At 36.5% G+C, this 13,298-nt stretch overlaps 1 protein-coding gene across 2 annotated transcripts in view; it reads left to right on the top strand.

The window, feature by feature from the left end:
- The first annotated feature begins 2,743 nt into the window (after positions 1–2,743).
- Positions 2,744–13,298, top strand: part of LOC131795761 (ubiquitin carboxyl-terminal hydrolase 9X) — a 34,448-nt gene continuing 23,893 nt past the window's right edge. For both annotated transcript variants that reach the window (XM_059113374.2, XM_059113373.2), the window contains exons 1-14: positions 2,744–2,886; positions 4,049–4,498; positions 4,856–4,968; positions 7,268–7,380; positions 7,819–7,873; positions 8,538–8,588; positions 9,236–9,351; positions 10,029–10,095; positions 10,415–10,513; positions 11,140–11,225; positions 11,320–11,368; positions 11,861–11,950; positions 12,396–12,458; positions 12,975–13,064. In XM_059113374.2, the coding sequence (XP_058969357.2) occupies positions 4,201–4,498; positions 4,856–4,968; positions 7,268–7,380; positions 7,819–7,873; positions 8,538–8,588; positions 9,236–9,351; positions 10,029–10,095; positions 10,415–10,513; positions 11,140–11,225; positions 11,320–11,368; positions 11,861–11,950; positions 12,396–12,458; positions 12,975–13,064 (1,290 nt within the window). In that variant the 5' untranslated portion in view covers positions 2,744–2,886; positions 4,049–4,200. The remainder of the gene's footprint in view (positions 2,887–4,048; positions 4,499–4,855; positions 4,969–7,267; positions 7,381–7,818; positions 7,874–8,537; positions 8,589–9,235; positions 9,352–10,028; positions 10,096–10,414; positions 10,514–11,139; positions 11,226–11,319; positions 11,369–11,860; positions 11,951–12,395; positions 12,459–12,974; positions 13,065–13,298) is intronic.

The following is a 13,298-nucleotide window of genomic DNA, read 5'->3' as shown; positions in this document are numbered from 1 at the left end:
TCATGGGGCACAAGCTTACCCATAAAGGGGTGGAGCCCGATTCTGCCAAAGTAGCCACCATCAGAGACATGCCAGTTCCAACCGACAAAGCAGCAGTACAACGCTTCCTGGGAATGTGCCAATACCTGTCCAAATTCTAACACAACCTGTCCGAAACAGTCTTGAGGAGCCTTATCAAAGATGACTCTGTGTCTCTTTGGTCTGAAAGTCACGAAACAGCGTTTAACTCAGCTAAACGCCCCATCGCCTTAACAACCGCGCTGCGCTATTATGACCCACACCTCCCAGTGACACTTCAAGTAGACGCATCTGACTATGCAATAGGTGGGGTTTTACTACAGGAGGGGCGCCCTGTCTGTTTCACTTCACACACCCTCAGCAACACAGAAAGAAACTGTGCTCAAATCCAGAAAGAGTGTCTTTCGATCGTGTCCTGCATGGATAAATGGCATTACTACTTGTACGGCAAACATGACATCACCGTCCACTCAGACCACCAACCTCTGGAGACAATCTTTAAAAAACCCTTGAGCAGAGCCCCTCGCAGATTGCAAAGAATGATGCTGAAGTTGCAGAAATACCAGTTCAAGAAAGGGAAAGAGCTTTTTATAGCAGACACACTTTCTCGCTCAGCCACCAGTGTTCATGATTACACAACCGCGACAGTCATACAAGAGTGCAAAGTGTTTCGTGTAGAACTGGCACAAATGGACCTAGCAGCAAATAGTGTAACCGTTGAAACAATGAACCAGATCAGAGAGGACACTTCAAAAGATTCTGTTCTAGCAGTACTGCATCAAGTGGTGCTAAGTGGATGGCCTTCAGAAAGGAAGGAAGTGCCCGATCAAATTAGAGTTTACTGGGACTCAAGAGACGAGATCACAATGTATTACGGAATCCTTTACAAGTCTCATCAAGTTATCGTACCCACATCCTTGCAATCTGAAATGTTACGGAAGATACACGAAGCTCACCAACAGCGCAGATAGCAGTATACAACGGGCACGCAAATCCATGTACTGGCCAGGTATGCAAGCAGCAATCAGGCAGACATATTCATCTTGCGGAGTTTGTGCCCAGTACTTGAGCGAGCGACCTCGAGAACCTATGGGGTCACACGACATACCTTTCCGGCCTTAGTCAAAAGTGAGTGCAGACCTATTTCAACTAAATGGCAGCAATTACCTTGTTCTGGTGGACCACTACAGTGGCTACTTTGAACTCGAACCTTTGCAAAACAGTCATACGAGCCATGAAAAGAAATTCGGCCCGATACAGAATTCCAGAGGAATGTATAACTAATAACGGCCCACAGTTTGTCAGCCATGAGTACTCGCGTCTCGCTTGCGAGTACGGGTTTACCAGTACAAAATCGTCACCCTACCATAGTCAAGGAAATGGAAAGGCAGAATCGGCAGTTAAGATTGTCAAGAATATCTTGAAGAAATCACGTAACGAGGACCCGTACTTAGCTCTCTTAGCGTACCGAAACACACCCCAACATGGATACAACTATTCTCCTGCTAAGCGCTAGATGTCCCGAAAACTTCGGGACATCCCTATAGCTACTAGTCAGCTCGTCCCAAAACTACAACATTGCAGAAAGAGAAATAGGTCAAAGGTGCAGTAAGACAAGAAGGCACTAACCCCGCTTAGAGAGTTCACAGAAGGGGAAAAAGTGTACCTTAAACCCCGCCCCACAAACAGTTATCAGCCATGGATCCATGGGGAGGTAGTAGAAAAGCCCACACCAAGGTCCTGCGTGGTCAAAACAGCAATTGGACCAGTTCACCATAATCATTGCCAAATCAGGAGAGCAAAAGCAGAGCCAGCTGATGGATACAGCACAGTGATGGACCAGCTTGAAATCGCATCTACGCACTCAGAGCAAGAACAGGAGAGACAACCACCAAACGCTGACTCAACAGGAGAAACAATGCCCAGCTTTTTAAAAACGGATTGATATTTTTTTCAGACGTTAAAAATAAACCTACTTTTTGGCTACGACGATGTCACGGAGTCTAGTACCGATAAATTAATGATAGTCTTGGTAAGGCTGAATGGAGGTTTTCTCAACTTCTGTTGTCAAAATTTTATTCCTTTATTTTCCTCTACCGGCCTTTAAAATACGCTCGATCTCAGTAAACTCTTGGGAACGAGGCTGACCATTCCAAGGTAGAGAGTCGACTTTCTGCGACAAGCTGGTTTAAGTGAAGGACGATGCTATTCAGTAGATAACACGTGCCCGCTCCTCGAGGAAAAAACTACAATTGCTCCCAAAAGAATTCCCGATAAGTACTCGAGACGTTCTACCATTGAATTATAGGAGAATCATGGCAAGGGGGCCATTTACCAAGGCCATGGTGACAAACTTCTCGGATACAAACAGTGCGAGGATATAAATGCCGATATCATGATGTAAATGATGATGAAAATTAAGAAGGTAAATTTCAATTTGAAGGAATACTTTATTCAGTGAATGGCACAGGCATACTTGGAGAAAAAAATGGGATTGTTCATCAGTACTCAGTGAAACTAAACCGTGTTGAGTATGCAACAGTTCGAATGACGAAAGCAGATGATGTCTTTTGGTCAAAGGTAAGACTTCGCAGTCGAGAGACTCCATGGCATGTTGACATGAAGCATTTAGATGTTCCAGTGCTTCCTTGTGAAGTTAGGGATCCCTGGGAATGAGTTACCGAGTAGCACGTGACCACAGGAAGTAACTACGCATGTGTGATCCGTCAAGGAGGATTCTGCTCCACATGCAAAACAGTGATTTTGTCCAAAATATCAGGGCTAGAAAATTGAATTCAGCCTTTCCAGCCTGTATTTTGTGTTATTTTATGAATAAGCTGTTATGTGAAATTCTTTCAGCGCAAGGAGGTAAGGTTCAAACCTTTATATACGAACAATTTTGTCTCGATGTCGAAACCACTTTGAACCCTGCTTACCCTTGCATTTCCTGTCAGTTTTGACGGAAAAAAGGGAAAGTTATAAAATCGAGACATAATTATCAGGGAATACTTCTACTTATTTCATGTTGACAGCTTGAACTTTTTAGTCTGAACTTTAGGAAATAATTTTTTGTCCGACATGCAATGTACGTTGATGTTTCTCGGTCGTAGATGACCTAATGGCTGCCTTCGTTTTTTGTTTTAGTATCATTTATGTATGTGCATTTAGACATGGCGTATCCTCGACTAGTGACGATAAAAAAAAAACAATAAGAATTTTGTTCAAGTGAACACGTGAATATTTGGAATGGTAAATTTCCAATGCCTGAAACCTTCCCAGTTTATTGTTAACAGGGTAACAAACAATGAGCTTTGTGGTAAATCCATTCATCGATTATTATGTTTGTCTAGCTTCCATTTTGATCTTTCGCTTGAGAAAGAGAAATTTTAAAATTTTAGCCTTTATATGTTGTCTATCATTTATATTCACTCACGTCATTGGGAAACATCGTGGACCTGTGATTACTTTATGTTATTTCATGACAGTGGGATTTGATAAATGATTTGCAGTATTTTGTATATGTGTATTTACAAATAACACTCAAGTAGAAGCTACAAATTTAAAACTGTGGTCATTTTTGTTTTTGCTGCATGACTATAGAGCAAAATCTTAAAGTAATTTGCATCAAGTGCTGGTGTGTGAAATTGCTGTCACCTTGTTGTACATCTATATGAACAGAGAATGAATTCCAGAGACATCTCTTTGAGAAATGATCAAGTTTATAGACTAAAAAATATTATTTTACCCTTCATCATTTATTTTCTTCACAGATATTGTCAATTGTAGGTTATACTCTCCCTACTTATAATTTAGAGATGGTTTCATTCTCATTTCAGGGTATTATGTTGTCATACCACTAAGAGATATCTGCATGTGTTCTCTTGGATATAGATTAGTTAATGGTGTTCTTGAAATTAATTACCAACCACACGCCTGAGATAAATGAACCTTTTTCAATACAGGAAAGAAGTTATTGTTACTCACCACTCTGACAGTTCATTAAGAATGCTGTATCTTTTCCTTTTTTCAGATCAACAGCTGTTACTTTAAGTCTGGGTATAGTGGACATGCATTTTTAAACTGTGTAGAAGAGCAAGAGCAGCAATATTTTTTCATAAACTACATTAATGTTTGCACACATAAATGGTTGTTACGTGACACTTGATATTTTATTATTGCAAAATGACTGTTTCTGTGCGTGGAGGGACTGGTGGGGACTCTGCTCCTCCCAACAGTACCGCACCTGTACAACAAGGTGGCCAATCAAATGACTCTGGTCAACAGCAGGACAATGAGAACTCAGTTATACAAAATGATGATAGTGCTAGTCTATTGTTACCTAATGGAGAAGTGGCATTTCCTCTTACTGAATTGTCCAAATTGGATGAGATGATTAACAGGCCACGTTGGGTGGTACCTGTCCTTCCCAAGGGTGAACTGGAGGTTCTCCTAGAGGCATCTATCAAACTTTGTAGAGCAGGTATGAGTTCATGTATATGCTTTTGTCCAGAGAGAGATAAGAGTTTTATGGGGCTAGGGTTTCCTCTTTATAGCTTGTGGAAAACAAATAGGAGCATATTCATGTAGTCCTGACCAGGAATATTTATTGTTAAATTTAGTGTGATTCATTAGCAGGAATCATGGACCGGATGAGATATGCAATAGTCATACACAGTTTATACCAGACAACAAAAAGTTCTATAAATGTGGTTTGAACAAAACTAAGTTTATTTCGTATGCATACATGTTAAGTAATCCTAAAATGTACACAGAGTCTGTGAAATCTGGATGAATAAAAAAAACTTCTTTAAACTTAATAATGTTTTAAAATTGACAGAGCTAGACACCAAGAGTGAAGAGTGCCAGCGGTTCTTTCGGGATGGCTTGACCACATCATTTCATAAAATTCTTAATGATGAAGCAGTTAATGGGTGGAAGTATGACATTCATGTAAGTCACGTGTTTTTCGGTTTTTGATTGTGTGGATCCAAAGTTAGAATGAGTTTAGCCTAAGCTATTATGCCTGTGGATGACTGCTTCTTTCCTTGATTGTTCAAGGCTTGCAAGGCTTTTTATTGTTCTAAATAATCACAGACCATTATGTTGGTCAACAGTGGTTGTCATCTACATGTACAGTATTGTGCAGAAGTAACACAAACGGAATTTGGCAAATTTCGTTATTTGTTCTAGCAATCTTTCATCAAAAGTTTGAAGAAAAATTCAATTTAAAGTTTAAGACATGTTAAGCGACATTTCGTTTGAACAAAGGACACTTTTTTGTTGAATTTTTGCCATGAAGCAAAATTCATGGTGGAAAGTGTCTCTTCAATCATAAGTGTTCGAAATTTCACTTCAAACTGACAATAGCCTTCTGCAAGTGATCAAGTTTGTTTTATGTTCATGTAAGCAACACGAAATATTTTCAAACATATTTCCAGCCTTTTTCAGTCACCATGACAGACACACTTAATATTTGAGACTAAACACAGTAGACTAATGGACTAAACACCAAAAAGTCATCATGTCCAATTCTGGGCTCAATCTGTGGATGACAACAAAAATTGAGTAAATTTTCCTAAGCGTCTTACAGTAATTCTGACTATGATACATGTACTTGGCTGAAATTATCTCCCAGATGAATCCAGATATTTTGCACATCAACTTCAGTTTCCTGATGTTTAATCAAGTCTAAACCATCATATCCAGTTCAGTGTTTGATCAATTTACAACAACAAAAGTAAATCGGGATGAATAGCAATTGTGACTAAGAGACATGTATTTGGTGGAAATAAACTCTCAAATGATTGGAATAGTTGTGTGAAACAAAGGGTGTGAAATACTTTACATTTTGCAACAGCACTGAATATTAATAAATGACAGCTGAAACAACTAGGTAGTATTTTGGTCACGTTACCCTATTTTTGTGTAAATTCTGGCATCTTCTGCCAATACTTATTTTGCACTGTTCCCACATACACTGTTCGTTTCCATAGACAGCTTTTGAGGTCTTCCTGATCAAGGTAGATTTGCCACAGAACCAGTGAGAGTGAGACGCAACTTTCTAAAGATGCTTGTAGTACTGGAAAAGCTCACCAGTAACCCTTTGCGTTTCAATGCTTTCAGTATTTTAGCTGGGTGGAGGCCTTGTTGTGGAGGATCTTGATTTTTTTTTTGTAAAATAATTTGAAACTTTTGCCATGATGACTACCATAAGTAGAGTACGTAAATGATCCCAAACGCATCAACACAATTGATACACTGAGTGTTGCCGTGGTTGCAAACAACACAGGTCACGCAGAGACTTAAATCGTAGTGGGAAATTCCATGGGAGTTTTACGTAGAGCAGTACCAAACCACAAATTCAACCAAATCTTTTTGAGAAGAATGAACAATAGCAACAAATTTTCTTCCCAAATATTTGCCACATAGAATGAATTTTCGCTTGAAATTTTGAGTCGCATTAACACCATCAAGGAATATGTCGCCAAAAGTTCGAGCTGTTCAAAACAATACATGCCTTGAAAATTTGCCGAAATGTCGTAGAAGTTTCATTTCGGTCAAAAATTCATCAAAAAGCTAGGAATTTCATTGAATTTCATCGACAGGTGTTTGCATTCTTTTGCACAATACTGTACCTAGCACTTTATGGTTTCATCTTTTATTGGTTTTTTTTCTTCTGTCCCAGTTAATCAGTCCTAGATTATATTTCACTGCCACTGGGTACTGAGATACCTTTCATGCCTGCAATTAATGGTTGCAATGAATCTCTGCAACCTCCCCATTACATTTCTTTAAGTGAAACCCTTGGACTCCCAGGTTTCTAGTCTTCTGTCTGTTTTCCATGTACACTTGTATATCAAGCTGTACCTCTCCTTTTTAAGCTTATGTTTTGGGAAATGTTCTCTCCTGATTAATTTATTGTTATTTCTTATTAAAAGCTGTTTTAGAGCAATTCTCAACAGTAATTTGTCTTAGTTTGTTATGCGTTTTTCAGAATTATCTTGAGATACTTTTTATGATAATGACAGCCACATCTGAATAGTGTATGGTTTGCTTGGGGAGCCATATCTATGAGTTTTAGACATAGTCTTTAAGTTAATGGTGCACCACAACAAACTTAAAGGCCTCTTTTATGGAACCTTAAAATATAATGGCTAATGAGCAGATGGAAAGTTTTGATCAGAATGTTGTAATCAGTTTGTTTTTATAAATTGAAGTGTGTTTTCAATTTCCATTTTTATACATTCAGAAAGCTATCTTAAAGAACACAGAGAAGCTTGTAGAGTTGTGTGTTACAAAACTGAATCAGGATTGGTTTCCTCTTCTTGATCTTCTATCTTTAGTATTTAATCCTATGTCCAGGTATGTACAACTCTTTGGTCTTAGTAGCAATTGTCAATTCATTTTTGCAGTTTTTCTATTTTGAAATTAATGTTCATTGTCCTTCATCATCCCTGGTCCCTTAACTGTGACAATTTACAACTAGAGTTATTGTTTTCTACCTCAGGCACACTAATATAATTATGTTTCACTTGAGATCATTTCAAAACGATTTTTTTATTTACCTATTAAGTATATTTTAAGTATTGTGGTAGATATCTAGCCTCTACACTGTTCAATTGAGATTTGTTTGAAATATAATTTGGTAGCTGACTGTTTTAACCATACTAATTTTGCTACATTTACCTGTGTATTATTCCTGTATAGGGTATGTGTCACTGTGTGTTTCTGCTTTTTATCTTTTGAAGTGAAACTGTGCAGACTTAATGTACTTAGAGTTACATGTATTTAACTTGTCAGATTTAATATCTACAATGGTGCTAGGCCTTCAGAGACAGTTCCACAGGGAGCTCAGGTCAGTTGGTAAAACATTGTACTTATTAATGTGTTTAAATGTATTTATCATCACCATCATTATTATTTTTAACTTCCATTAAGTAAATGTATAGAGGTTCTTTATGTTCTCCACACAAACCAAAATGTATTAGTAAAAAACAAAAAGGAAAAGTGTTATTGACTTAAAGCAGCGCTCTTTTAACAAATTTTAACATCTGAATTAGCAGGAGGCAAACTTTTTGCCAACATATACAATGTATCTTGTACACTGTAGACAAAGTATATACATGTGCTGCTACTTACTTGAGCATGGAACTTCCTGGTTTGGATTTCTCATTGCTCAGAACACTTAATTGCTCTTCTCCTTCATGAAGCATATTAATTTTTCAGCCATACTTGTATGCAACATAGCTGGTCAAGAATATTCTTATTCTTTCATCCAGTCACCTGGTTGTTGTTTGCCATTTTCTGATGGGTTTCAAAAGTTACAATTAAATATTGTGTGACTGTAGGTTTGAATACTGGCAGGTTGATAAGCTTCTAAAATTTGTCACCTCTCATCTCTGACATTGAATGATTGCAGTAAATCATCAGAAATCTACTCTTGCAGAAATAATCAGTTTTGTTAACATATGTTATACAAAGAGAAAATTACTCTATATTGTTTTATGTTATTTCTCTAGGTGGCTGAAAATTTAATTTATGCCAGACCTCCTGATGCCAGGTCACCAAAGGTACATATTTGTTTTAATTGATAAACTTACATGTAGGTGTAATACAGTTTGAGTGAAGCGACTCTCTCCACAGATCATGAGTAGTATGCTTTGTGAAAGTTTTTTTTTGCCACTAGGGAGGAGTTAAATCTTGTATTTGAATGGAAAGGTTATCATTTCACAGTTCCAAAGAAAATAAGGGAATTACTGAGACTCTACTTGTTTAGTCAGGTTTAGTTGAGGATCCAATTGCTTTCAACAACTTACAGCCAAGTGTAAAAGATATGTGAAGTGGAATAAGAATTGTGATTTACAGCTTCAAGCTCAACCTTTCTGCTATTTGGCAAAACAATGAAATGGTTAGTAGAATAAAATTTGGTCACCGAAAAAGACACTCTCAGCAATATTACAGGATATTCAAAACAGCTGACCACACCACTTATATTTGGAGCTACATGTAGCAGTAAGCCATGACTGTTCCATACATGAAAACATACCCAAATTTTGTTGGTGAAATTTTATTCTAGATACTATGATGACTAAAACAGTCACAGCTGAGAATACAATAATTTTGTCTTAATATCCACATACATATACATGTAACTGAGAGTAATTTATATTCCTCTTTTCATTGTAACCAATGGCTCAATTAAATTTTATCTTTGTAGGGATGGCTTGTGGATCTGGTGAACAAGTTTGGTGTCTTGGAAGGTTTTAGCACTTTACAGGAAAGAATATGTGATGGCAGTAATCTTAGTGTCCCACTCTTAGCAGCTCTCCTTAGGTTTGTCGTGCTGTAAATTTTTATACCTTACATTGAACATGCAAATCCAACCATATTGGAATCTATTTGTGTCAGGGGTGGCTTTGGTCTCAATTTTTACCCCTATTTCAGGTGGTGTAAATGTACATGCAAAGCCAAATCTCTGAGGATTCATGTAAATGATGGCTGTAAGCCATTTTTTTATCAGTAGCACTGAAAAGCAGTTGCAAGTTGTTGTCTATTACAGAGCAAACTTTTATGCAAATCTTGAGGTGCTCTCTCTGCTTTGCTTGAGTTAGTAAGTCATTTTTTTATCAATAGCACTGAAAAGCAGTCGCAAGTTGTTGTTTATTACAGAGCAAACTTTTGTGCAAAATCTTGAGGTGCTCTCTCTGCTTTGCTTGAGTGAGCAAGTCATTGTTTATTATGCAGTGTGATTGTATTTGATACTCATAGTAGTAAATCATTCATAATACTGTATATTTATTGATATGCATAAGCAACATTAGTGGTGTACAAAGTTAACAATACAATGCTTAATTAAAAGAAAGATATGGTGTCATGTCTTTGCACCTTTATCATTACTTAATGCATGCAGTGTACACTGATAAATAAAAAAGAATAAAAGAAACAGAGAAAAATTTCATGACATAAACATGCAATACTCAACTAACAACAGCAATGTGTTTTTATTTTAGACCATTTGGATCCTGTGCAGAGGTTCTGACAACTAGCACCGTAGAAAAATACTTTTTACCTGTTATAGTGAGTAATTTAGTTTCTGAAAAGAGCAATGTTTTCCATAGGAAAGAAGAAAGAAAAAATAGAAAAAAGCTGAATTGCTTGGTCAATATTCAAACCCTATACCCATCATGTGGGGGAATTAATAGAAAATGAAATCACATTGTAAAAGGAAAAATCATTCAGTGTCACTTCACTAATGCTGAAACTTTCATTGAAGTGCTAGGTAGCTTTCTAGCAAAAAATTAGAAGCTGTAATTATCAGGCTTTACCTACAGATGGGGATAATCTCCATCATAACCTCTACAACAGTGTGCATAAGCAAATTTTCCAAATTCTGCAGGATTTTGTTCCAACATTTCTTGAGAACTTAACTGATGATGAGCTTAAAAAAGAGGCCAAGAATGAAGCAAAGAATGATGCTCTCTCATCTATTATCAAGGTATTTTTTTAAAAAAAGTTTAAGTGCTGAATTCTTTGTAAAGAGCCTCACTTCCAGTTTGACTTTTTTTCATATGGCTACCTAGTGACCTAAAAGAACATAAGAATTAGCCAAGAACATAAAGAAGAAACAAAGTAAAAAAAAGAGTAGAAGAGGATTACTATTTTTTTAATGCTAATGTGCCATTTGACACCATAAGTATTGGGGAATGACAATGAATACCGACTCCTACAGAACTGCTGAACATACATGTGCTGTAGGCTGTCATATTTCACTACAAATTTACTTGCCAAATTTTTTTTCCTACTCATCATGGTGATGAATGAGGTTGCAATTAAGAATACTGTAGAGACTGGATGGGAGGAAAGGAGAATGAGCACCCTGCAATGTTTGTTTAGATTATCAAAACAAGTCTTTTGTAGATTGCGGTTACCACCTTTACACTAGGAAAAGAGAGGGAAGGGATTTTCTTGTTTCAACAAATTCTCCCAGACTGTGATTGAAGTATTTGTAAACCTACATTTATATAAGTTTGTGTGTTTAAAGTACATGTATTTCCTCTCAATAATGTTGAGTGCATGAAATTTTGAAAGTTTACTTTCAATTGAGACTTCTGTTGTTTTTAGGCTCTTAAAAACCTGGCAGTTAGACTGACATCTCGAGAAGACATTGCCAAACAATTGGAAACATTTAAACTGAAAATGATACTCAGGTTGGTTAAAGATAAAAAATATAATTAAAATCCTCAGTGTGGCTTCAGGGGCTGTTGTTATTATTTACCTTTTTACATATACTTCTTTCAATAGATTACTTCAAATTTCTTCATTTAATGGAAAAATGAATGCACTAAATGAGGTAATACAGTGAGGCTTTGTTCTGTACAATTCATTTGCATGTGAAGCAACTAGAGATTAGTACACTCCCCTAATTCAAGTAATGTATAGCCCTTATGAGTCTTCTTTAAAATTTGGGATAAGCCAATGAGTGCTTTATCAAATTTGTGACTTAATATGATCATGTTTGTTGTACAGCATTTGTATGTTAAGAACAGCAACAGATGCTTAACTGTACTGTACTTTACTCTCGGGCCATTCACAAACTTAAAAAGAATCAGTTAAAAAAATATGAAGTTCAGTGAATTTGTATGTAAGTGAGGGTGTGCAAGATGGGGGCACTTATTCCAAATTTTTACAGATACATGTAGGAGGGGTGACTTTTCAAAGGAAGGCACTAATTAAAGGATATTTGGTTCCAGCTGTGTTTATGTGCAAAACACAATTGTACTGATATTGATTTATATAAATATATATATATATATATATATAAATTTTTTTTTTCCTTTTTCAGATAAACAAAGTTATCACAGGTGTATCATACTTCACTCACAGACACACGGTAGCAGAAGAGGAGGAGTGGCTAACAGCAGAGAGGATGGCTGTGAGTATTAAACACATCATGCTTGCATATCTACATAAAAATAAATTATGTATACCAGAGACAGATTTTAAAGAGTTACTATACAATACTGACACTTACACATTCAACAAAATCCAAATGGTTAACCCTTTCACTCCCAAGATCTAATTAGTAATTCTCCTTACTATGTGCCATACAATTCTTATAATGTTAGTTCAGAGAATTTGGTACTGGATCAACTAATAATCCCATGATTGATATTCTTCTCTATTCTCATCACCTGCCTACTTGATATTGTATTGATATTGTAAGGAGAAATTCTGTCTTGGTCACTTGTGGGAGTGAAAGGGTTAACAAACTCTAATTACCCACTTATGTATATACCTACACTGTACATGTATTAATTTAGCCTCTACTACAATGTAATTACAGTACCTTTCACTACTGTATTTTACTTACCTTACAGGAGTGGATCCAGAAAAACGGAGTCCTTTCAATAGTGTTAAAAGACAATCTTCATCAACCTCAGGTTACTGATTGTAGATATGATTACACAAAGCTGAACTATTAGAAGGGTTTTGATGTATTTGTCATTGGTAACCCTGGTGTCTTTAAGAAACTTTCATAGAGCAGAGTTATAGAGGCTGCTTGGTGACAACATTTTGTCAGCCATTGCACCTCAGCTCTGTTGTGGCACTGCCATGTTATATTTACTTTTTTAATCATATATTTTGCAATTGATGCAAAGCCTACAATGTGTGTGTAAAGACAACAAAACCTTAAAGAGTTGCTGCTTACATTGCTCAGTTATGTATATGTTTGTTGTGTGCTAGGTTTTTCCATGTTCACTTTTTACTTTCCTTTACTTCATATTATCAAAAGGAATATAAATAAGATTTGAGATGTTGATTAAAATATTAGGATAATTTTGAAATAGAACAAGCATACATGTAGTTGCTAAATACTTATCTAGCAATGATGCTCTCAATAATATGCATAAAATGCACAGTATATGGAGTGACATGTTTATATTTGTTTATTCTAGTATGTTGAAAAATTGGAGAAAATTTTGCGGTTTGTTATAAAGGAAAAGGCTTTGTCTTTAGAAGATTTGGACAACATTTGGGCTGCTCAGGTTTGTATATAAAGTTGACCCTTACTATACATGTACATGTACTGTATGGTACTGGCCCCGGTTGTTTAAAGGTTGGATAACACTATCCACTGGATAAATCTTTGTAAGGTGGATAATGCTATATGTTTTGCTATCACTTATCTGCTGGATAGTGATTTATCCATTGGATAGCATTATCTGCCTTTATACAACTGGACCCTGGTTTTCAAGTAAGGTTTCTTCATTCTTGGGACA

Source organism: Pocillopora verrucosa, chromosome 6, assembly GCF_036669915.1.
Source record: "Pocillopora verrucosa isolate sample1 chromosome 6, ASM3666991v2, whole genome shotgun sequence".
Classification (NCBI taxonomy): Eukaryota; Metazoa; Cnidaria; class Anthozoa; order Scleractinia; family Pocilloporidae; genus Pocillopora; species Pocillopora verrucosa.
The sequence above is the reverse complement of the archived record's forward strand: the minus strand, read 5'-3'. Positions and strand labels throughout refer to the sequence as shown.